Source organism: Opisthocomus hoazin, chromosome 3 (assembly GCF_030867145.1).
Source record: "Opisthocomus hoazin isolate bOpiHoa1 chromosome 3, bOpiHoa1.hap1, whole genome shotgun sequence".
Classification (NCBI taxonomy): Eukaryota; Metazoa; Chordata; class Aves; order Opisthocomiformes; family Opisthocomidae; genus Opisthocomus; species Opisthocomus hoazin.
In genome coordinates, this window is record NC_134416.1 from 56,026,323 (window position 1) to 56,052,723 (window position 26,401).

General features: G+C 39.1%; 1 protein-coding gene across 1 annotated transcript in view; it reads right to left on the reverse strand.

The window, feature by feature from the left end:
• Positions 1 to 3,786: 3,786 nt before the first annotated feature.
• Positions 3,787 to 26,401, reverse strand: part of YES1 (YES proto-oncogene 1, Src family tyrosine kinase) — a 55,166-nt gene continuing 32,551 nt past the window's right edge. Inside the window, exons 2-12 of the mRNA XM_075416381.1 lie at positions 22,196 to 22,468; positions 17,706 to 17,805; positions 16,484 to 16,582; positions 13,330 to 13,433; positions 12,985 to 13,134; positions 12,615 to 12,770; positions 12,158 to 12,337; positions 9,294 to 9,370; positions 8,851 to 9,004; positions 8,145 to 8,276; positions 3,787 to 7,345 (exon numbers count right to left, since the gene is read on the reverse strand). Coding sequence (XP_075272496.1) covers positions 7,137 to 7,345; positions 8,145 to 8,276; positions 8,851 to 9,004; positions 9,294 to 9,370; positions 12,158 to 12,337; positions 12,615 to 12,770; positions 12,985 to 13,134; positions 13,330 to 13,433; positions 16,484 to 16,582; positions 17,706 to 17,805; positions 22,196 to 22,460 — 1,626 coding nt within the window. The 5' untranslated portion in view covers positions 22,461 to 22,468 and the 3' untranslated portion in view covers positions 3,787 to 7,136. The remainder of the gene's footprint in view (positions 7,346 to 8,144; positions 8,277 to 8,850; positions 9,005 to 9,293; positions 9,371 to 12,157; positions 12,338 to 12,614; positions 12,771 to 12,984; positions 13,135 to 13,329; positions 13,434 to 16,483; positions 16,583 to 17,705; positions 17,806 to 22,195; positions 22,469 to 26,401) is intronic.

Here is a 26,401-nt window from a genome sequence, read left to right on the forward strand (position 1 = left end):
AAGCAACAATTGCAAAGGTAGGTAAACCAGGAAAAGACATGATATCATCAAGGCACAGCTTTTGTGGGTGTTCAGCTGATGGCTTAGAGGATTTTGACATATTCAGCAGTGTCAGTGAAACACCAGACTTGAGTGGCAAAGAAGAAATTGCTCATTCTATGGTCTAGGGCACCAACGGGCTGAAAGGGCACTAGAAAGCCCTTCTAAAGCACCGCTGCAAACCAGTTACGTATGGCAGTTACGTCTGGTGTGAGAACGGAGCAACGACAACCGCAGAGGAACTTGCGCTGTGCTCACTGGGCACTGCTTGTGGAACACCCCTGCAGCCATGTCCTGTTGTAACAAACTGCTCTGCCTAACGACAGCCTTCTGCCCACCTGGCCGTGCCTACTGTTGTGTCCAAAATGCGGCAGGTTTTTCTTTTTTTTTTGAGTAGCTTGGCTGTCCATTGTGGGGCATAATGGGAAATTACTGCAGGCTTTTCTTAGGAAACCACCTCTCCAAGCTTGAGACCAGGAGTCAAGGTTGGTAGGTGATGCTAAATGCTGTCCATCTGAAAGGAAATTCCTGGTAGACCAAATCTGGCTGCTGCTCTGTTACGGTGTTCACCTTGATCCTGGATGAGTCAAAATGCCTCTTCTCCCTTTGCCTTAATTTGCCATCCAGAGATAATGAAACTCTCATGCGTGAAGTGTTTGAGAGTGAGAAATCTTATATATTTGGTAATAAGGGTTGTTGGGTAAGTTGGAAACCCCAAAGAGAGATGCTGCGTATCAGTAGATTTCTGCCTATTGCCTGGCATAACAATGTCTGCCTTGGGACGAAGAACACGTGAGGGTTGTGCTATTTTGTCAATAAATCAAGAGCATTTGAAGCAGGCTGGCTGGCTTACCAAAGTGGATGTGTATCCCACTATCTTCCCGAATGCCATTTGTCGTCCCCAAGCTGCAGACAGGGTCATTCCTTCTCACCCTCATGATCAACTGAACTCAGAGGGCATATCTATTGCTAAGTATACAGACACCTGCTCTTCAAAACACTTAGTAGCAGTCTGAAAAGTCTGGGGCTGTTCTAATGACAGTGGCGCCTGAGATTATATTTAGCCTATTAGTAATCTACTTATTATAACTTTAAACCTACTGAAGCTATTGATTGAACTTCAGTTTCATATGGATAAAAATCTCCCCTTGCAAATGGTAGTCCTTTGATAAAAGTGGCAAGAAGATTAAGTTCACAGATTTTGATGCAGTCACCTTAACAACACTAAATGAAAACGCAAATATGGAAACTATTTCTATTGTGCTTGCAGTCTTTTAGCACAAAGGGAAGAATATACATTTGGGGGAATGGGAAAGAATTTACACTAGTTGTAACCCAGTTTGAAAGACAGAGTCATTCCAGAAGTGAAGAGGGAAATACAGAATGAAATCAAAACTCCAGTGAAAGTGATACAGATCAGACCTAGCTCTAGTAACGCTGCTCAATTTGCCAGGCACCCTCCATTTAAAAAAGAAAAAAACACAAGATGATACATAAGGCTGGTAAAGGCTTCTAATCTTTAATTCTGTGCATTCTCATATGTGTTCATGCTGTTGCTGCACAGCCACATGATGGAGAAGTAAAAGCTGGCTGGTTGTGGTGGAGTGAGAACACCTAGGCTAGAACTGAGAGGAGAGGAAGGCAGGGAGAGGGATGTGAGGGATGCAAGTCATCTAGTGGCCAACTTCCACTCCTAGAAACGTGAGCCAACGCTCTTGGCTTTTCTTGGGAGCTCTTCAGAAGGACAGAACCACAGCCTTGACCTCCTTGTCAGGACTGAACAGGGGCTGCAATCTGGCACAGGCGTTCCTGTTTGACAACACACCTTGAGCACCTCTGTGAGTGGCATTTTCCACAGTCACTGGAGGAGCAGGGAGCCATCCTCACTGTTTTCATGACGAAGCAGTCAAACGATTAGATGTTCTCCTTATTTGTGGCACTTTTATTGTAGAAGTCATGCTGAACTAAGATTTATCCTTTTTTGTTTTTGAAAGAGTAGAAATGCTTCCTTACCCAGCAAATACAACCCTGGTGCTTCCAAACACTGGAGCCAAGAGAAGGATCATGAGCCCCGGAGCCCTGGAAGGCTGCCCCAGATGAGAATAAATGTAGGGGTATTGAATGCATGGTGAACGCAGCAGCTGGCACCTGTTGAGGTCCAGGAAAAAAGTGAGTTGGTAGCACGCATGGGATGGATTTTCAGGGCCAAACATAATCTGCACAGATCTATCCATGTCCCAGTTGTACTTATCAGCAGCCTCAGCTTCGAGACTCGATAACCTAGCAGCAGGGTGCAAAGGAGAGGGGTGAAGTGCTCCTACTGGGAGTAGCTTTTTGATGAAAAAAGGAATGCCTTCACAGCAGTCAGCTTCAGTGTTGGTATATGACTGATTCATCAAGAGTGCCTGTATTCAGGTTTCCCTTTTAAATTTCCAGTCTGTTCCTCAGACCCTACTGAATTTAACTAGGTAACTGTCCTCTCTCCTTCAAGAAGAACAAATTAAAAGCAACGTGATGCCGACACGTGTTGCTACTCAAAGTAAATGAAACACTAAGAGGAGATGGACAATGCTCTGTAAAAGTACACAGTGCTATGAACACTTTGATCCCCCAACAAAGTGCTTGTTGCAATTTGGCAAAACACATGCCTTTTAATTTAAAGAGGTGTTAAAAATAGATAACCAATGTGCTACCTACAAGAAGCACGTTTGCATGCAGAACTAACAAGGAAAATCAGCTCAAAGAGTAGAACCAGTAAAGAACTTGGGTCCCATGGGTAATGACTGAACTCTGTTCTAGGCATGCTGTACCCGCATGGAAAGGAAGGAAACCTAACACAAAATCCTGCATCCACACACATCCACTAGGAAAGAAATGCTAAGCTACTTGCCAGAGCATCTGAAATGCCATCGCTCTGGGGCTGAGCTCCAGAGGCAAGCATCCCTGACAATTTGGGATCCAGGGACCAGTATCTCTCTGGTTAGGCTCTCCGTATGGGTTTTTTTCCCCTAAGAGCTGGTCAAGGTTCACTCTCACAAATGACAGCAGAACGATGCTCTCTTTTTGTACTGGGAGTCCCCAGCTTATATGAAGGGTATCTGCTAGGAACCAGCCAGGGTGAGCTGACCAGGACCACCACAGGGAACAGAAGCAGCACTTGGTGTTAGCCTTGCTCCATCTCCACCGTGCACAATGGGACAGACGCTCCGCAGTTCCCCTGCATCTCTAACTCCTTTTCAAAATAGGACAGGGAGGAGAAGAGATGACCCCCGCTATGCCACACCTCTCAGCTGGCTTCCCTCTGCCCTGTGAAGATGCGACGTACCTCAGCTGCTCACCTCCACCCTTCCCACTCACTCTCGCCCTTTCTCTCCCCTGTGCTAAGGGAGAAGCAGGGAAGCTGTTCATGTTTCTTCAGCTAACGCTCTCAGATCAGAGCCCAGGCTTTACACTCCAGGCCGTTATACCAAAAATGGACACAACCATCCCATTCCCACCCCGTCTCAAAGAGGTGTCTGCCAGAGACGCGCCTCGCAGGGGGTCCCAAATCAGTTATTCAGTTATCAATCAGCTATTCAAATCTCGTCTTCAATTCCTTGTCAAGGTGTGAGAATTTGAATCTCCTGTTCGCAATGTGCTGCTTGCCGTGAGTGCTCCTGTGGTTTAAACCCAGCAGGACTGTGGAGCTCTAAGCGAAGTCTTGTGTGGTGGGACAAAGTTGGCACAAATACAAACATCTACAGCATCTTCACAGAAAACTTAAAAACTGAGAACTTTATTGGATTGAATAGATCAAAATAAATAACAAAAGTGAGGCCTCATTAAGTCTAGGCTTTTATATTAATTTATACTCATTCCAGCTGTGGATAACGTGTTTTAGAACAAACAATATTGTAGATGACTACAGGTAAAATAGCACTCTGGCTTGTTTCTATCCATAATTTTTTAGACAAAAAAAAACCAAACCCAACAAAAACCCCCAAAATTTCCAAGGCTACTTTTCAGTGGCAAGAGCTACTCATAAGCCTAGTGAAATGACAATTCAGTGGTTGCAAAGGTAAGAACACATAAGGTTCTCTTCGTAATGCCTTATGCTAAAATAGGGATGTATTTTATCTAAATAGTAGGATCGCACACATTATGATGTTTGGAAGTTTACTCAAAAGTAGTATGAAAATATTCTTAAAATACTACAGCTTGAAACAACGTATGACAGCAACCATCTGCAGGCCTAGCATGCAGAATGGGTATCACAAGGTTCTGATGGACAACGGGGAGAGTACAGATTACCAGAAATTACATGATTGTTGCCATTAAAAATAGCAAAACATTAATTACATTACAGGAAATACTAAAAACACAGTAAACTTTGCAGTTTGTAGGTTCTGTAAGAAGAATGGGTTTAGTGCTGTATTAGTTATTATTGAAACTCAAACAGTACTAGCTCCTTAACCTACAGTGGCACTGCATACACACCAGGATTCGCAGTTTGAGTTGTGGTCATTGAGACAGGTAACATTCAATGGAGTTGAGATAAAACATCAGCTACCACAAAAACAAATGTATAAAATTCCCTGAAGAATTGCACCGAAGTCAACAGTGGCTGCTAAGACCAGATAAAGCAAGAGAGAGGAAATGCATTGGCCCTGCAGCATGACAACAAGCGCCAGCTGAGAGTCTGTGTTGGACTTGCTCTCAGAAGAACCCCAAGTCTGTCTGTTTGTCCGTCCATCACAGGGTTTAGTTTTAAGTCCAGACAGAACCTTTCTAGCCCATTCCTGCCACAGGCTTCTGAACTCCTCTAGAAAAAGTCTTTCTTTTCCCAGCAATAATGCACCATGAACTCAAAGTCTTGTGCGAAAGTACGTTAAAATAGTTTACAGAGGACAAAAATACACCCACAAATCCTGAAGGTTTTATTCCCTTCCTTTCCCCCTCGATACGAAGGCTACTCTGCTTTTGTACCCCTCCCGCCTTCCCTCCCCCCCCTCAAATAAGCAGATGCAATCAAGGAGAAATTTATTTTGAACCAATTCTGCAAAACAGTTCAACAATGCCATACTTTATAAAAATACTTAGTTACATAATTAAACTTATTACTATTTATATAAAAAGAGTGAATGTGAATTTTAAACTTTGTTAGGGTAAGAACCACATCAAGGTCTTCAGGTGAAACAAATAAATTTTCATAAACATACAAACTCTTTTGGAGAAGTCTTATAATACACAACCATTTACAATGAACACGTTCATTAAGTTAGCGTTTTATTCCTTTACTATACAAGTGTTATTACAATGAACTGTTCCATTCAGTAATTAAAAATCCAAACAATGCCAGTGTCATTTTTGGCATTTTTTGTTATAACTGTATTAATACATAAACTCATATGATTGTGTTATTAATTTTAAAATATTTAGAAAAATTAAAATTCCATTGTGTTTTTTGGGTTTTTTGATTTATTTTTCTGTTTGTGTTTTTTTTGTTTTATTTTTGTTTTTCTTACATAAAGCCCTTTTAAAATTTGATAACCACAGATGTATAGGTGATAAGCGATGATGAGGGAAAATGAAAACTGATGGCACTGTTCTTACAAAGATCCATTTGGTAGTTGGATTCAATGTAGTGTAAACCCATGAAGAATGTTAAGTGTAGTACCAGAACTATATTACCAGTTTTTCTGAAATTAATTCGTTGGATAATATGAATTCCAACCTGGTAGCTAAGAGTTTCGTGTTTCAAAATTAAAGTACATAAGCTTGATCAGAAATTCAAGAACTTCATGCAAGTTGTTGAGTAAAAGACATGATGTTATTGCTTGATATGTCAGTAGCCAAAGAAAATAAATCTAGATGTAGTGTCAGCTGGGCTGAACGCCAGCAAATTTCAATGTCGCTATATTTGGACAGTATTAGATATATTTTATCCCTTTAGTTTTTTAAACTTTCACATTTTCTTTTGTTTGTTTTTAGTTAAATAATTCTGTAGAAATTCTGTAGAAATGGGAAGAGCAACTGCGCGTAAGTGTGTCTTAATAGCCAAGAAAAGCAAAAGTGCAATCAAATCCCTGAACTAGTGACAGCTAGCGTTTGTGGCACCCACCCTTGTTCACACACATAAGCCACCTACAACAGTACCAAACCTGTCTTGGAAAAAGGACTAAAAAGTGGCCATTTACCAGCTTCAGTCTTGCTTTCCTGATGAGATTTGTTCAGGCAGCCTTCCCACAAAAAAGCTCGCTGTTGGATTGGAGCTTAAAAGATTAAAGGCTTCCCTCCCCTGATTGTATTACATAGCTTCAAGTTCAAATATCATCATACTTTATCAACACAATGTTATAAAATATTACCTCATTTTCTAGTTACCTTCATTATTCTTAATTAGCTATGCAGAAAGAAAAAAAGAAAAATCTCTCATGCTGCTTTCCAGTTACATTAATACAAGTGTTAACACAGTGCATTATGCTCTCTAATTTCACTATTGAGGTCTACCGTTTAGATAGAGTTTGTCATTCACTGTTCCAATTTCTCTTTTAACCTGCCTACTCTAAGTCCATGCAAGAGGAAGCTTAAAGATCAAGGCTATATACCAAACACAGTTGTACCATCTCTTTTTTGGGGGGTGGGGGGCACACACATGTAATTTTGAACACAGGGAGTTTTACAGAACTGCAATAGAACTGCTTGGTCCCATAAAGTTCTGCTTTCAAAATGTCTTATCACAAGATCACCAGTTCCAGACAGTTCCCTCTTTAGTAGAATGATTATCCAATGTTGGGAAAAGAAAGGATTTGAAACATTGTTTTCTCTGCTATTGTTCACACCAACACTTATTTTTCTACTCCGTATTTTCAGTAAGCTTCCTTTGGACCCTGAAAATAAGTTGGGAAAGAGGAAAAAAATAAAAATATGTCATTGGTAAATTAGATTATAACACTTTAAAAGTGGTTTTGTGCAACTGCATTATGAAATTCCAGTTTGCCATTAAGAGCATGCAAAGTAGCGAAGATTTTCTTTCCTTTGACTCCTTATAGATGTCAGGAATTCTTTGCAAGTCTTTTACATTTGGCAGATTTGTGCATGTTATACAGACTGTTGGCTTATAAATTGTCTCCAGGCTGGTACTGTGGTTCTGTAGCAGTAAAGTAGTCCTCCAAGAAAGACTGTATATATTCAAATGTTGGTCTCTCATCAGGGTCCTTCTTCCAACACAGTTTCATTAATTCATGGAGAGACTCTGGGCAGCCTTGTGGGCAAGGCATCCTGTATCCACGCTCCACTTGTTCCAGAACTTCCCGATTCACCATCCCTAAAAGGAAAGCACGTTAGCTCTGAATGACATCATGCAAAGAACAGCTTCCCAGAGTTTTTCAAGTGTCTCTCCAGCCGCAATGCATGTGAATCTACCACAACAGAACCGTTAATGAACGCACTTTATAATGAATGAATTCTTTACATTTTGCACTAAATAAATTTTCTGAAAATTATTTCATTATGCTGGTAATTCCTTGATACCTGGCCCTTCTTCCATTTGTATACTTTCTCATTGTATACCTTCCCATTGCTTTGGCCCTGTCCTTTCAAAAAGGAGACTCAAGCAGAAATACATTCTGCCTGCCTCGGGTTCTATTCAAGGACCACTTCATTCGAAATTGGGCCAAGAAGAAGGCATTTTGTACCTAACAGAACTGCCTTATAAATTCCAGTCACAGCAAAATATCTGACAAAATATGTTACACATGTTTAGTTTCAAAAACTGGTCTAGCAGGTTCACTCTACCGCTGTTCACTGTAGCCTGGGAAAATGTCAAAAGTAGAAAATTCAGGAACAGACAGATATGAAAACATAAGGATACCCACTAATCTGAAATGAACTATCAGTTACATTTACAAATGCTATTATCTTAGAACGCTTTCAAAAATATATAATAGTTAATCTGTAAATAAAACAAAGTAACTTTGTGAACAAAGGAACCAGTGAAGCACAACTAAGATTTTGTCTCTGCCTGTCAACTGTGGGCTCTGAAGGAAGACAAAAAGTACAAAACGTAACTTCAGAAGCACAGGGTGCAACAAAGCAAAGAAAAATCTATTAAATTTTCCTCTTACCTGGATATGGCACTCTCCCCTTTGTTACCAGCTCTGTCAGTAAAATTCCAAATGACCACACATCTGACTTGATTGTAAACCGACCATACAATGCTGCTTCCGGAGCGGTCCATTTAATTGGAAATTTAGCTCCTACAAACATTGGAAAGGCAGATACTCAGTTTTCCCTTGATTATGCATAATTTGCTTACACTTTGAAATATTTTATAAAGAATACTGCACTCAAAAATTTTTTTACATTTTGCTTTGTTGACAAAATTCAAGGTGGCTTAGTATTTTAGTATTTCAAACTGGAAAGCAGTTTCAAACTAGGAAGTAGCAATGACTGGCTACAATTTTTGGAAGCACTTCAGACATCTAGGATGTTTCAAGAAGTTTCAAGAAGTGGGATGATCTTCAGAATGTGAGGACCAACTTCTCTGGAATTTCAGCTCTCTCCAGACTGTAGCAAGTTTTATTTGAAAAAAACCCCTAAAAACGTTTTTTGAAAACACAAACAAACTTCCAGATAATTTTGAACATTAAAAAGTTTACTAAAATTGCAGTTAGGAGAGGAGGACACCTAAACATAGCTGTGAAAGCACACTTACATGCGTAATCCTTATTCATACAGATAGAATACACAGACACATTCTTCTAAATGTAATAGTTCTAAGTAATTTGAAGGTAACTGATCTTATTTATTCAGTAAATAAATCGGTCTTACCTTGTCTTGCAGTGTACTCATTGTCCTCTATTAACCTTGCTAAACCAAAGTCTGCTATTTTGCACACGAGATTGTCTCCTACAAGAATGTTAGCAGCCCGGAGATCCCTGTGGATGTAGTTCATTCTTTCAATGTAAGCCATGCCATCAGCAATCTTAAAAATAAAGTTTTATTAATGATTATTTTTCATGATTCTGTATATTTCTCCCAAGCATTAAGCTGCACCCCCTTATTTTAGCTCCATTCTCATTGTGTAAGTATATTGTGACAGCACTGATTACAGTGTGTCTGGCTACACAGTATCTGCTAATTGGGAACCAGACTCTCTCTTTCTGGCAAATTACAAACCTACAACAGAAGATTTAAGACAGAACATCTCTAATCTCATAATGCAATCTCTTCTCTAAACACAAAATACAGTTTTCTTGGTTTATACAACGTACCTGAGCAGCCATGTCGACCAGCTGTGGGAGTTTTAAGTATTTCCCTTCTCCTTCTTTCAGGAAGTCTAGCAAGCTGCCTGTAAAAGAGGACACATTTTGGGGGGGGTGGGGAGGGGTGGGGGGAAAGAAAAAACCAAAACATTAGTTTGACCTGAAAACATGAATTAGATGTTTTTTCCTATACATTATGATTTATACATTCATCTCCCAAAATCTGTGTTTGAAAATCTGTCATTTAACACAATACATGACTCAATGACTATGCCTGTAGTTCAGTCTGCCATGATAGCTAGTTAGTGCAAGTTTTATCCAAGTATTTTGCAATCTGTTTCTGTAATTCAGATAACTCAACAGTAATAAAACAGACTGTTGCTTGCTGATTATATGGCAATACATAACAATTTTTCCCAATATTCCTGGTATCAATGCCCTTCCTAATTGGACTTTTGTCCCCTCACAGTGAGATTTAAAATTAAAGAACAAAAAAGCTCCTATCCATTACTTAAATTTTTCTGCCAGCTCTCTCTTTTTCTCTACTTATATAGTAGAGAAATTATTCTCAAATTGTTGCTTTTATTTTGTTGCTTTTTCTTCCTTACAAGGCAAAACAAAAGTATCGTCCATTCTTGATGATGTATTATCTTCCCCATTTATATAATGCAGTTGTGTACAGAACATTACAACATGAGTATTAGTTGAAATAATTTCCAAGGACCTGTGCTCCTTTCAAGACAATGATCTTTCCACAAGTAGCAAAACTTTATCTCAGACACAGAATCATAGAATGGTTTGGGTTGGAAGGGACCTTGAAGATCATCTGGTTCCAACCCCTCTGCCATAAGCAGGGACATCTTCCACTAGACCAGGTTGCTCAGAGCTCCATCCAACCTGGCCTTGAACACTGCCAGGGAGGGGGCAGCCACAGCTTCTCTGGGCAACCTGTTCCAGTGTTTCACCACCCTCATGGTGAAGAATTTCTTCCTAATACCCAATCTAAATCTGCCCTCTTTTAGTTTACAGCTGTTCCCTCTTGTCCTATCACTACATACCCTTGTGAAAAGTCCCTCTCCATCCTTCCTGTAGGCCCCCTTCAGGTACTGGAAGGCTGCTATAAGGTCACCTCGGAGCCTTCTCTTCTCCAGGCTGAACAGCCCCAACCATCTTATAACAGCATAACAGCTTTCATACATAACAGCTTAACATACATAACAGCTCTCTCTACAGGTGTTATTATGCCATAAGGGTACAGGAACAAGGTCTCTTCCTTAAGAAACTGGTGAAGACTGATAACTAATCAGTCCCATCACAGTCAAAATTACAATGACAAAATTACAAGTGTGGCAAAGGTGGGGAAAAAAACCATTGAACTGCAGATTTTGCAGTGGATTCATGGCTGTAGCCGTGAATTGGATACCTTCGATGTGGTTTTAGTCACTTGCTGTATTTTTGCATTAAAAGTGTGGCAGGCCAGGCCCACACTGCTGCTGATGTTTGTTGTGTGTGTTTGCACGGACTTTTTCCCATCCCGGTTCATGAGCTCAAAGACTGAAAAGGAGCAAAGATTTCACACTGACCTCTAGCAACCTGTCCACATTGGAAAAAAATGTTGGGTACTGTGTAGTTCTTACCCACCTCTTTTTCTTGCAAAAGGAGAAAAAAAAAAAAAAAAGAAAACAACCTTGTTCTACTGACTTTAAAATATGAGCCACCAAAGGGGTTTTATGTTTTTTGGTACAATTTGAGAAGTTTTTCAAATGAAAACAGAGGCCGTCCAATGGCATTCTGAATCCATAACTTAGACAAATATGCAAATACTTTTTCAATTCTTTACTTCTGCTTTGGCAAGGTAACATCCCAGCTTCAGTTTTAATCTTTACTCTTTTTTCTTTAGGCAGAATGCTATAAAGCATTTCTTTTATCCCTATTGTCTTGCCAAAACCTGATTTCTGAGCAACAAAAACACTGTTTTCATCTTTAAGATCTGTCAGAGAGACTGTCTAGCGTTATTTAGGAACACCACCACCACAGAAGGAATTTTTTTTATATTTTCTATTCCTCTCTACCTTGTCAAACTTAAACAATGCTTAAAAGCCCCATCCAAACACAAAAAAAAACCCCCGACATATTTGTGGCAGAATACTGAGCACAAGCAGCCACTCTCTTGGACTTTATCATTGTCTCTATTTCTTACCAGAATAGCAGAATTTCTCTGTGAGGTGAATAGAAGTTTGCATTTTATAAAACTGGAATAATTGACTTGAAAATCTGCTGCTTCTTAACACTAATATGCTTATGATGTTTATTTCTATATTCAGCCTAAATCTCTAAATCTCTGTTTCAGCAGCATGGGGAGGGGGAAATGATACAAAGCAAGGGAAGAAGGATGAAAGACTGAAAACAAGGAGATGAAGGAGGGAGTCTGGGAAAAAAACCGCAACCTTTTTAAAATTTACAATTACACTGCTGGAAAACAAAAATTAAAAAAAAAACCCCATCCAAACCCAACTGATTCTGTCGCTGTGAGCACGATCTGTCTACAGGCAGCCGTATTCTCATAATAATATTCTCAGCTATACCACCCAATTTAAATGTAACAGGCAGCACACACTAAAAAATGAGGAGGAAAAAACGCAATCTTGTACTTGGAAGATTAGCAAGGGTGACACAGATGTGCAAAAAAATCATGCCTCCACCCACAATCTAAATCAGAACTGCTTCAAGTAGGTCAAGCATTGCTCATTTTAATTTAGTCAAAATTACCACTTCAGTCAGTTTAAACCTAACATTAATTAAACATCTAATTTGCTGCTGGGATCTTAAATAATCTTTTAAACGTAGTATCTTCAGACTGTTCTGTCACACACCTTTTGTCATGAATTCAGTGACGATGTAGATTGGTTCCTCAGAAACAACGGCATATAGTGGAACAAGCTTGTCATGTCGTAATTTCTTCATGATCTGAGCCTCCTGCAGGAAAGCTTCTGGCATCATTGTACCAGGTTTTAGTGTCTTGATTGCTACTTTTGTGGTTCCATTCCATGTTCCTAAAGAAACAAATCAGATTTTATTCTCCCCTATAATATCAAAGAGATTTTCTGCTGAAACTGTTTGCTTTTTGCTTCTGTTTTGTTGGCTAACAGTATAATTCTAAATTAGAACTATATGGAATACTATTTTTACCTTTATGGGACTGATCACAATTGGTACTCTTCCTCTTGAATTCCTTATCGGATTACCTTTTCGGATCCCAACACCGATGTACTGAAAATACTATTAAAACATTCACCAGAACAACTGAAAGGCGTCACATTAAGCTCTTACCCATCCACACTTCACCAAAACATCCTTGGCCCAACTTAACTTCCAGCCTCAAAGACTCTCTTGGAATTTCCCAGGCATCTTTTGCAAGTCCCTGTGTTTGTGGTTTCACAGTGGGACACACAGTTGTTAGCTTATGACACAGCCCATCGGCATGTTCTGAAAAATGGAAAAAATAAGCTTTGTCATTAAGCAGGGGTGAGACTATAAGAAAAGTAACATCCTAAAGTTGGTAAAAAGAACTAGTCCATTTATTATTTGTTGACATAAAAAATAAATTTTATAATTGTGAATTTTAAAAATAAGCTACATGCAGTTTTCCTTCCTCGCGATAGGCACAAGGTAGCATCAGGACAGTAGAGCTTGGGCTTACCTCTGTAGTGTTTCACCAACTTCTGTAGGGACTCAAATTGTGCTCTGGTTGTGATATAGTATCCACCATTGTCAAGTTTTCTGATTTTGTAGTGTTTCACATTATCACCTCTGACCTCATCCCAGTCACGTATGGAAAGGGAGTAAGCACCTAGGAATCAAGTCATACTTGGTTCTTCACCAGAAATTTAAAAACACATTTAACATATCTCCTCCACTGTCATTATACACATACATGTGTGCACACACATATGTAAAATGTGATAGACATAACAAGGCTCATTATGTCCACCTTGGCAGGGGGTAGGGAATGGGAGAGAGAGGATACATACATAAATATACATACCTTTAGTGGTTTCACTCTCTCTTACTAAGAAAATACCACGCTGGTTCCCAGGATTTAAAAGTAGCCTTTCTGCATCCTTCCTGCCCATCTTACCAAAATACCACCTAGAAAATGTTAGAGGAAATATGTGTAAGTAAAAAGCTTCCTATGCTTTGGTAATTATATAAATACAGGATTTAGAGATTTCAAGCATTGACTGGACTACTAATATCCCAAAGCAGTTACAGATCCACCAAAGTAATGACATCCATATAATCAAAAGATTAAGATGACTTATTCCTATATGACTGTCATTCCTATTGTTTGCAAAATACATGAAAAGAGGCCTCTATCCACAAATACAATGTTTTGTTATGTACAAATACTGATGATTTAACAATGGACATCAACAGTACTTAAGACTGAAAGTTACACCCTCCTTCTGGTTAAGAAGTTCACAGATCAGGCTGAATCAGATGACACACTTTGGTAGCACACTCAGAACACTGCAGGAGCTGAAACGACCTTCCTTAAGAAGTTTCGGCTATATGTTAGAAAATGATATTTAATGCAAAGTGGGTCTGCATAAATACCATCGGATCACAGGTTCATTCAGGTTGGAAGGAGCCCTTGGGAGGTTTCTGGTCCAGCCTCTAGCTGCGAGCAGGGTCAGCTGTGAGATCAGACCTGGTTGCTCAGGGCGTTGTCCGCTCCAGTCTTGAAGACCTTGAAGGATGGACCCTGCACAGTCAACCTGTGCAACCTGTGCCCCTGCCTGGCTGTCCTCCGGATAAAGAGGTTTCTTCCTATCTCCAGCTGGAACCTCCCTTGTTTCAGCTTCTATTGCCTCCCATCCTTCTCTGCCTCAGTAGAGGGAGCACTTTTTTCCACTGATCATTTAGAAACAACCCTGTGGTAGGTGTCATTTACTTCACTACAAGTAACACTCCATCTTTATTGCATCATTCTGATACCAAAAAGTACACAGCTGCTTTAAAACACCTGTTTTTTTTCTTGCCTTAAGTTCTTTCACAAAGGGAATTTCTTTTTTTATGCTCCCACAGTGAGGTCATCCTGATGAACAGCCTGCACACAGCTCTGTCCTGAGCCAGTGATAATTTTTAAGTCCATCGCCCAGTGAATCTCCAGACTTTGGAATAACATTTATTTCTAACTACATTTTATTTTGATTGTGTGCTTCAGAAGTCACAAAGTGATGCAAAGTGCAAATTTCAAATATTTTCATTTGGCTCCGTCACAGCATCACGCAAATCTGACTTCATGAGTGCTTGGAGAAGAAAAGTAGTATTGGAAACTGCTGTGAAACAATGGTTTTGTAGGTGAAGCATTTTGTGGGGGGAAAATGTAGGTGAGAAGGGGTCATTTTGTTGGACTGTGAAGGGAATGGCCTGTGCAGTCACTCGGAAATTTGAGACTTATTCTTAATTTTTATTATATTTGCAGTTTAACTGTTTAAGTAGATGTGCAAAGTTAGAATTGGATATGAGAGTACATACACTTGAGACAATTTGGATTGATCTATGATCTACTGAAGCAACCTTGAACTCTAGTTAATTACTTCACATGAAAATGCCTCTTCCCCAGACTACTACAACAATTTACAAGCTATCTTGTAAAGTGTTATTTTATTTCATTACCTATAAAATCATAGTAGGGTTTATGTGTTCTTTTTATGAGTATTAAAGGTTTGTATTATGGTATTATTCAAAAGGCACATGGGTAATACGGATCCCATCAGAAGCAGTTTGTGATATAAATGCCTTCAGGCTTAGAAAACACCACTTAAAGAAAATCCTAGCAATTTGGGGCTGTGGATTGCTTTTGCAATTGAAACTCCAACTGCAATCACAACACAAAACTTATAAACACTGTCAAAGCCCAGGGCTAACAAATGAACTCTAAAGCAAATGAACTCTATTCCAAATGCTGTGGTGATATTTAAGAAAATTAGCACTAGTTCTTTAAAACAATCAGTTTAAAAAAGCTTCCTCACTCTCACCTCCAGTCATCACATAAACCTATGACAAATCTCACCACCTCATTTTGCTAGTCTTTAGGAGCAATACTTTCTTTGCAGAAACACTGCATTCTTAGTTTGCAAAGGGCTATCATTTCCATTTTGCCACCACTGCAGCTGTAACCATGATATGCTTTTATTGCATAGTTTAAAAAAAACAACCTCAACTTTTTCTCAAAAAATCTGAAGTCAGTAATCATAAAAGCCACTGAAACTCCAGGGCATAAAACAACAGTGCATCTTTGATGCAATCACTTTTTAATAGCTAAGAGCCAGGTGAGAGCAGCAGCAACATGCTGAAGTCTCAGCTTGAGATTCAGGAAACATCTTGGAAATCAGGCACTTTCTCAGCAGTGCAGTAGCAAACACAAATGTGCAGATCACGTATCAGGGAATTGCTTACTGGCAGTACCAGGCCTGTAGACTGAAGCAAGAGCTGCGGCACTTTGTATTTCTAGTACAACAAATACAATTAATCCCTTGGAACAAGTGTCACCTGAAACTGTACCCCAGCTCACAGTTCCCGCAACAGCTACACATGATTCTGTAAGTGCTGTGGGATCTTTGTAAATAAATGGAGGAAATACTGGTACCGAAAGCAACAAAATTTTCCCAATTCATAGTAGGCCTTAGTATGCCTAACAATTTTGTCACCAGAAAAGTCATTATAGATTAACAGATTAGCAGTAACTCTCCACACAGATATTTTTTTTCAGAATGTAAGATTAGGTGCTACCAAGGATATAGCTCATCTTGAATTAGCAATTATTGGCAAAATAAGGATAAAACCCTAGAGCTGATGGTGTGTGAACTCTTATAACTAAAAGCCATCCATTTTTGGTTTATATGAAATACAACGCATGTCCCCCAATTCTTACCATCATTATTGCATTATCCCATCCTTTTTCCTTTAGCACTCCATATAGCAAGCAGGCATAAAACATTTTCATGAGTGTCCACCTCACACTTACTAATAACTATACCTTTGACATAGCCCATGTAGCATTGCTACCCTTTAATTAGTTGTACTATCCTACTTTACCCTTACATGCTATTGAATTAAAGGAATGGTATCACCACAGAGCACAGAGTGTAGAATGGATAATAAGAACACATTGACAGGAGACAATGTCTTACTCTTCCGCTTGAATGGAGTCTGCAGGAGCTACGTAATTGCTGGGGATGTAGCCAGTTTTTCCCGTAGCAATGGATCTTGCTTCCCACCAGTCTCCTTCTCTGCAATGCAACATCAGTTATCTCTTCCGCATATAAACAATGCATCATTCTATAGCAGCTATAACATCCTCATATATGAAAGGTACGTTAAATTTAGGTAACATGTTATTTTAATTACAAAGGCATCTAAAACAGTTTGCGCTGCACCTAAATACATTTTTCTTTTCATTGTAAGCAACAGGAGTGCCTCTTAGTGGAATTTTGTATTTTAAATGTTTATTTTGGTTTGTTTTTTTTTAATGTAAAAGGAATTTATCTATATATGAAAAATGCAAACCTGCACAAAATCTTTTATGACAGATATATGTAAATAAAGTTCCCAATTCTGTAGTCTTCATCTGCCTCTCCCAGATCATTCTGTCTGTGTGCTGACAGTGAGCGACAAAGGAGGCAGGAAGTCAGCCAATAAAATTAGAGAACTGGATAAATTAAAACTGTTACATATACGAAATAGAACAATTACCACAGTCAAAAGCTGTGTGTAAAGAAATCTCCAAGGTGAACAAATAATTTCCTTTTCACTAGACTTCTAGAAATCAGGCCGTAACACTGTAATACTGCTGCAGTTAAACTAGAACATCAAACTACTCCTAAGCTATCTGAGCATGGATTTACGGTGGAGGCCAGCCAGATGCACTTCCACAGCCAGAGTGCCTGCCGACAGCCAGGGCGCTGGCCTCCAGCACTCGTGGTGCAATGCTGCCAGCTGCGCCCACATCCCTGCCAGAGATGGAAAGCCGTCAGGGAGAACCTGGAAGGTGCAGAGCCTGAGGTGGGTTGGGACAGCCTGTGTCTCCACCTTCGCTGCCCCGAAGCGGGGAGCTGCGGCTTGCTGTCGCAGGGAGAGGATGGATGCCACCCAACCAGCTGAGGAGAAGGTGGCTTGGGGCTGCCCCGGCCACTACAGTCCTGCATCTGCGCCCAAACACAACCTCAGCCCCAAAGTTATGTCTTACTAGCATCAGTATTTTAACCCCATGCTTGCTGAACTCTCTTGTTCAAGAAAAAAACCCAAATACTGCATCTACTCTTCACTGAAACAGGACTTGCGGATTTCAAGAAGAACTGAGAATCTATTTATGCCAAACAACAAGAAGTGAAGTCTGTGAATGAGAACACTTACGTGTTATTTATTATCTGGAACCGTTCACCTTTCTTAAATGAAAGGTCATCTGTAGTTCTAGCTTCATAATCATATAAGGCCACAAATACAGTAACACCACCTTAGGAAAAAGGAAAAAAAAACCCAACATATGATATAGCAGTAACACTGCAACATTTGATTTAAGGGCTCATCCATGAAACAACTCACCAATTTTCATTTGGAAGCATTCTGGGTTGCATCTCATTTTGGAAGCTGGATCAATAATCAGCTCATTTCTTAAGACAGAGGAAAGCCTATAAACAGACACCCTAAAAATATACTTCCACACCACAAATGGCAGCTAGATACATCACTGGAAGTACATTAATAATTATAGCACCTATATACAGAAACCTGCACAACACACCAGCAGTAAAAAAACCTAGCTTCTTTATTAAGCTAGCTTCTTGTTAAGAAAAGCAATTCCAGAAGGACCTACAACACCACAACAGTGAACCATCAGCCACTAATTCTTACAGAAGTAGTTTCCTGTTGAACTTAGCTACAAGTAACTGATATGTTCCCAACTTTCTGGGGTTACACACCAAAATCTATTTAAAGAATTGAACCAGAAATAAAAAGTATTCTGTTGAGGACAAAGATGTTTCTCTGCTTTAGGACTACTGATTTTTTTTAACTCCATCAAGTCTCCCCACCAGGGAAGCAGAGCCTTGCCGAGGATGATCCATCAGTGCATTGCTCTAGAGAACAAGGACCAAGACACATCATGGGACGACAGCTACACTCCACCAACCTTAAGGAATTTGTTTCCCCATCCCACTTCTGGTACATGGCATGTTGCTGAACGTGTCTCACAAACAGGATACACGTGTGAGAGATGGATGCTAGGAAGGCTCCTATACTTACGCTAGGAAAACATTAACTAACTGTAAAACTGGGCTAAAAGAAAAAGAGGGAAAGGAGAATGGGCTATATGAGATGTAAAACCTACAAGCAAAAATAAAAGAACTCTGTATTGTAACTAGAAGAAAGTTAAAATAGAAAACTGCAGATAGGCAATTCAGAAAGACTTTTGAAGCTCTAGAAATGCTATTTCACAGTCTAATGGATATTAAGGAAGCCTAATGATAGACCAAGTAACAACTTATTTTTAAAACTATAATTTTACATCTCTAACATGCATATATGTACTAGGATATACATGGAAGACCAGCAGCAGAAACACGTTGCATCTAATTTTAGATGTTATAATTAACATGACAGTAATCAGAAAGAATACATAATGCAATGGGTATTGTCTACATCTAGTACTCTTTTACAATGTACACTTTCTGAAGTAAGAGCTCCTAATCACTCAAATATTATAATTTGGAGTCTTCCTGTGATTACACCATCTCAGCAGGCCTCAGCTGGAAATGAATTTACAGTTCCTCTATGAAAAACAGAACAAAAAATCCCCACAGGGGGTTAGAGTAATTGAGGGGTTTTTTTTGAAGTGTGATTTATGAACTGAAAATGCATTAGAATAATCCCTAGTAGTTAACAGTTCCTAATCCAAGTTAAAAATCAGCACAGTTCTACCAATTTTTGCCTGCATTACTATGTTACTGCATCATTTTGATGACACAAAGTGCTACACAGAGCAAGAAAATTGTGGGGATACATACCATAGTCACACAAACAGAAACCAAATGTTACAGAAATAAACCATCCCCAGAGAGTTCTTTAGCAGATGAAGAAAATCAAGACCCTCAGGTCACAATATTACAAGTTTTTAACTGCATACAAACAAACGGGGAGACTCCAAGAACTTCGAAACAAACTGCACAACATCTAGAAAGATACTAATGTGGGAACAAGCGAGAGATTAATTCCTCTGGACAGTGTAGGACAGTGTAGCACAAGTCAAAGTAATGGATTTAAATGTAAAACATGCAACAAAAGAATTTTCAGTAATTATCAATATTTGTGTACTCTTAATTAACGGAAAAGCTAACATATAATCCTTGGAAAGTTTTGATTTCAACACTGCAGTTACCATGACAACTTTTTTTCTTCTCAGTAACAAGTGTTCTTTATTTCATAGCAAAGAACAATAATATACTCAGGAGAGCAGCATCAGCACAGAATGTTTTAAAGAAACAGACACCGCTGAAATGATTTTTGAAGTCGCTTGCAGCTGTTTTCTTGTGAACCACTGCAAGGTGACCTAGTTTAGCTGTTCAAGCTATCTGTGGTCATAACATTTCCCTTACAGGTTATCCTTCCGTTAGGTCATTATTCCCATGCTCTAATCTAGGACTCGTTTCAGAGAGAAGACTTCACTTTTTTGTTCAGCATGAGGACTACAGAGCATTAGTGCTTACATAGCTTCATGGAAGGCAAGAACAGTGTCCCATTTTTCTGTTTTGATTTTCAGTAACATTCCATGAATTCAAACTATCTGATGACTGAGAATGTGTCATACAGGAGCAGTGTGACTAACTCAAATTTCTTCTCCTTTTCTGCTCTAGAGGAATAAAAGGTAGCTCAACTCTTTTCAGCCACACTACAGGCCACAATGACAACCATATCATCCTCCTGTCAGACATCACTGATGGACTGGATAAGTACTACTGACACTTACATCCTGTTTGACAAGCCCATCTGTTCTCTTCTCTTGCTAAACAAAGGGCCACAGAACGCAATCCAGTGTTTTGTTCATCACAAATACAGAAAGTTTACAGCCAGACAAAGTTCGTCATCGTATTCATTCACAAAAACACCCAATTTTGATTGATACAAAAATTGGTACTGAACGTACCAAACAAATGCTGGTGCAATTTTTTAAAAATTCATGTGTGTGTTTGTGGATGGGCTGGTTCTACAAAATGAGGAGGAATAATTACATATGCAGTATCATTTTACCTGATCACAAACAGATAGGGGTGTTCACCCAAATTAGCCTGCCTGCTGATAACTGAATTCACACTGATGAGATATTAGACTCTCTTTTAATAAGAAATCTCTCATGTTGACTCTGGTCCAGATATAACAAGCTTAACTACCAGCAGGAACAGGGGAGAACATCCCTTCTGGTCTCTGCAGCCAAGGATTTGTGGTACCTGGGTGGGGGTTACATCCCTGATGTCCAGTAATACCCAGAAGGGCCTGCAAGCACTGACAGAGATTCCCACGTGAACAAAGCACCAGATCTAGTAGAACGTAATACACAGAGGTTTTTGGAGGAGGTGAAGCATGATAAACTTTCCTCGGTGGAGCTAACAAGTAAAAAAAAATGCTGCCCTCATTTCATTTCTGCATATGTTCATCTAAGATGGGGATTCAGAGCTGGCTCAAAAATTTTGAGACAGGATAGATGCTCATTTTAATTATTTGGTTTTTAATGAATTCCCAAAAGAGGGAATACGAAGTGATCATTACCTGACAATTCATATTTGGTTTCCTGAATTGTTTAATGTCAAGGTCGCGGTGGGTTTTCATGGATCTCAAATTTCTTGTGTTTAAAAGATTTTAAATGCCACTGTAATGAAGCAAACATTTAAGCACTATAATTGTGCTAACATTAGAGGTTTGTAGGAAAACTAAAAATAGACTAATAAGAAATTATCTACCATGTTTTGTGAAGCATCTGTGCAAGGCTTCTAGAGCAAATTACTCTTTCCACTCTCTCAAAAAAAGAAATTACAGATTCCTCTCAAAAACATCCACCAAAACTAAGTGAAATACTGAGATTCACCATGCCCACAAAAATCAATGTTTTTTGTAAGGAATTTTTAAGATTCTGATATAAAGGTGGGTTTGTAAAATCAAATATGCATCTTGCTTTAAAATGCTGCATCTTGAGAGACTATATCTCAGCCATGCAGGTCTCTGCACCTTGTAAATTCTTTTTTTACATTTTCAACTTTGGTTTTAATATGACCACCAACAATGAGAATTCTGCTCTTTCATTTCACACATATAGTTCATATAGTAAAGTATACTGAATGTACTGCATATCTTGTTTAGCTTCAAAAATGAACAGATTCAATGTTGCGTTAGTATAACTTACAGCTGATCAAGTAAGTCTGAGAATCAGTTTAAAATATCAATTTCCTGAATTTGAAGTGTTTTTCATTTTGCACATCTCTCCAAAAGTTTAAAGCCATTATGCCATGTGCATCCCTTCAACAGCTTAGAACTTGTAACACAATGTCATCAACTATTCCCATTACTGCCATTAATAAGTCTTAAATTTCTCTGTGCTGTGATCCTAGACCTGCCTTCCCAAACCGAATCCCAAAACACCCAACCCCCAAGCCCCAGTCACTAATGAATACGGGCTGAATTCTTATCTGAGCAGTAAAGGTACTGAAAAATCAGAAAACCCTAACAGGCAATCTATTTTAAATTTGCAATTTATTTCTGTGTGGCAAGGGGTCATACTACTTTTTTGAATATGACTGTCAGGCTATAATAATAATAATATTAACAACAACAACAACATCATTTTGTGTAACACTCACCTGTTAAAGTACTAGGATATGGACTTGGCACAGCTGAAAATGAAGACGATGCTCCTCCAAAGGGTGTCATTCCTGAAGGCCCTCCAAAAGGAGTCATGGAATGACTATTAAAATTAACTGCTGATCCCTTTATTGATGGCGACTGTGTTGCTTGGCTGGAGTCTGACCCATAATGGCTGACATGGGAAATAACAGGTTCTGGAGTATTATCAGTTCTATATTTCATGGATGGACCTTTATCTTCTTTGCTTTTAATGCACCCCATGGTTGCTTCTGTGAGGAGGAGAGGAAAAAGTAAGTTCATCTCCATATTGTGGTCTTTTGATAGTTAACATAGAAGATTCCCCAAAAGTTACTGAAAATGCTGATTTATTACTGGTTAAAAAAACAGAAACAACCCTCAGCAACTGCTCCTATGTATAGTTTATAAAGTCTGATGTAAAAGTGCTCTGGAATAAAATCTAAGTCATTCCCAGACTAGAGAAGACATCATTTTCCCTTACAACAACACATACTAAGAGCACATTTGGATTATCCTTCATCCCAGTTCCTTGGTGGACTGTAAATTGTAAAAAACAAAAAAGAAGGAAAAAAAAAGAAAGGAGGGAATCAGGCAACAGACGACTAAAAGACGCTGAAGACTTCTATAGCAGAGTGGAAGAGGAGACAGATGTGACAAAACCAGAGCCAATTATGTGAAGCAAATCCAAAGCAATTATATGAAGAAAACGAGTGAGGCATTCCTGCTTTCTTTTTTAAGCACCTGTACATAAAGGTCTTGACCTGCTCTTGGTATTACAACTAATATCTTTAAAGTTGCGGAGAAGTTTTTGTCGTTTGTCAGCCCCCCAAAATACAACTCACAAACAAGCCTGGGATATTCATGGCCACAGGACAAGGTTAAACTCTAGACTCTATCTAGAATTATAAAAAAATTTAGTAATTATAATGTCTGTAGTAGTTCAGAAACGGAACTGCACCCAGAGAGGTGACAATTTATAGACATGACAGCCCAAGATTGCCACCAGCTCCCACTACAGGCAGCCTGTGCCAGAGCTATTTCCTCGGCGGACACCTATTGCCTGCCGATGGAGGTAATCGGAGAGGAGACGTGTCGCCAACAATCAAAGTGACTGCGTCTTAAGAAGTCACCACCTGCCATTTATCAGGTGGTGACAACTGACAGCAGGCACCTGCTGGCTCATCCCAGCTAGGAAACAAATCAGGAAGAAAACAGGAGTCTCTATTAGGTGCAGCACTAGCCTGGGATGAAAATTCCTATATTCTTGGGAAAAAAAGTAAAGATCTACTTTAACCTCAAGAGGAGAAACCTCCACAAAAATAGGAAGTCAACTGCTCCACATTCTCTAATGAATCTGTTAGAAAAATATAAATGGCAGCAGTCTGAAGGCATTAAAAATACATCGTTTGATAACAAGTTTAATGAATTCTAACCAATAATTAGGGAAACAGTTTCCCATTGTGTGTCTAACTATTTCTTTCCTTTTAAATTTTCTCTTACCTTTTAACTATTAGACACAGAAATACACAACAAAGTAAATTTTACTAAACAAATGCTGCCTTAATATAGTCACACTGAGAGAAACTAAGTCCCTCTGTATAACTAACCATGACAACATTAAAGATACTGTAATTTCCTCAAGAACCATGAATCAGAGTTCCTGGAAAGAAGAAGGTCTGTAGCTGGTGAAACACCATACAAAATTTACTGCTCATAAAATTAAGAATATTCACCCTGTCAATTGAGCCCCTAATGCTGTAATGTAATACAATTACTGGTGCAGAAACAAGCAGCAACAAAGTCAAATAACTGAATTTTTACAAATTGTGACTTTACACAGAATAATGAATCATCACAAAAGCACACCTTATCCATTTTTTTTTTTACTTCTGATACTGTTATTGCCAACTTACTAATTTTGCAGAAGTGTTAACAGAACAAGACTCAAACACATGCGTAAAGAACACCATGTGTCTAAATACCTTACAAAAGAAGCCTTACAATCTACAGTAGAAAAGGCAGTTATTAATTCACAATACAAGTCAATCAAACACCCGAAAACATCCTTTTAATTTCTCTACCACTGCAAATAAATGGTGTAATTTGAACCACTTTATTCTGGCCACATGGCTGTCTAGTGTGAATTCTTGCCTTACTCTGAAGCCTATTTCTTCGATTTTCTTTAAAAAAACACAGCCAAAGTTTTCTGCTAGCACTGAATACAAATCTAATCACCTTTGCCAAAATGTGTCTGCTAATAGCCCTGATTCCCTGCCTTCGGTTGAGAGGTAAGCATCACACACGACTTAAAAGTCCATCACACTACTTACGTTAATGAAGTAGATTAAAAGAGAAATCTATGGACATTTGTACGATTAAGTGCTCCTTACAAATATTTTTCCTCCCTTACTTCTGGCATTTGGTTAACTTGTAACAGGCTGATAAGACTTCAAGATTAAAAAAAAAAGAAGACGGGAAACAATTTACCAATTCCAGTAAAACTGCTGGGTTCTGCCCATGGTGTTGCCAGTGACAAGGCCACCTTGCCAGTGACAAGGCCACTCTGTGCTGCAATTGTAACTGCTGTCACCCACACATGCTCACCCACTTCAGCAGTGGTTAGCAGCAAGAAGTTACCATTGCTATACTTGAGTGCTGCCAAGAAAAGCCCTTATTGAAGACCTGAATTCATTCCAGAGAAATAGAGTCAGCCTCTCCCTTGCTTCTCCCCTCTCCAGCCACTTCACTGTTAAGGTAATCTTCTTTCAGGGGTTAAAGAGATTACCAGCAGAGATTCAATCAGCACTTCAAAGAGAAAGACATTCAGAAATAAGCAGACAAAATTTCAAAAGCTCTACTTTTATAACTGTATACCCACAAAACAAAATTAAGGAAGCAAACTTCTTAGCTCCTAAAAGTCAAAAATATAGGTGAAAATTGCTATAAAATACTCTGTACGTATTTATGAGTAGGAATTAGAGGAATAAGGGAAGAGATGACATCAGCCAAGAGCGAGTAGCGGGGAAGGGAAAAATGATTGCCCACCCTATGGGGGGAATAACCCAATGACTTATTACTCTTTAGTCTTGTAATAAATTACTGGATAAAGAAAAAAAATCCCTAAGCAGCTGGTATGCAATGTTGGATTTGATTATTCTGGTGCTGCATTTGTTATCAAAAATGTGTTTAACTGAAATAACTTTACAACTACTTTTATCACACTTTGTCTGGCCAGCAACAAAAATATTGAGGAATATATTTCTGTCATAAAATTCATCGCGCTCTTTCTGAAGCACTGAGTTCTTTTTAGAAATAGATACAGATGAGAAGTTCCTGTTTGCTCTGTAGAAGTCAACCTATTCGAATAAATGGTGGCCCAAGCTATGTTATTCACAAACCACTGATCCATTCTCATTAGTTAAATCATTATTTTAGATGAAACTCGTGTCTGAAGCAAACTACTTGAGTAACTTAGGCAGCTTGTTTTTTCCTTGAAACAAATACTCTCCTGTTGGTTCTGACCGGTGTGCCCATGTCATTTGGTGGGCGGTTTAGAAATCAGCTTGCTGGAGGTCTATCAGGAAACCATTTTCAGATAGGCATGGACTAAAATCACTGAGGTCTTGCTCTGCTTTCTAGATGAAAACAATCCTACATTAGAATGTTTTCAAGAAGAAACAGAAGCTAAAATGATTACTGGAAGGACAGCTGAAGGTTATCAAGATACCCACAAAAATCAATAGAAGAATGAGAGTACTCCAGCAAGCGGTCATCAAATGAAATTTTAGAGACATCTAATTTGACCTGAGCTTTTTGGAGAAGTCACACCAAGGGCAAAAGTTCATTGTCCTTCAATACTCTACAAACACCTCAGACAATGACAGAGGACCCTTAATAACCCCTCTGCCAAACAACAGAGCTCCAAGAAAGTCAGTGCTGCCCTCTTCGTCTTCCCACCTCTGTTTTACAGCAGAGCGCTGGATTACGAGGAAAGCTTTGTTCAACAACAACTGAAAAGTGTGGCCAGTAAAATCTTTATAGTTTTTTTTTTTTCCCTGCTTTCCTTTCAGAAGTATGACCTACCAGCCTAAGAAAAACGAGTTTTTCCTCAAGAGCCGAGCCGTCACACCCTAGGATACTGACAAACGGTTCCCTCGGGGCGTCTGCAGCCTCGCCTATCCAGC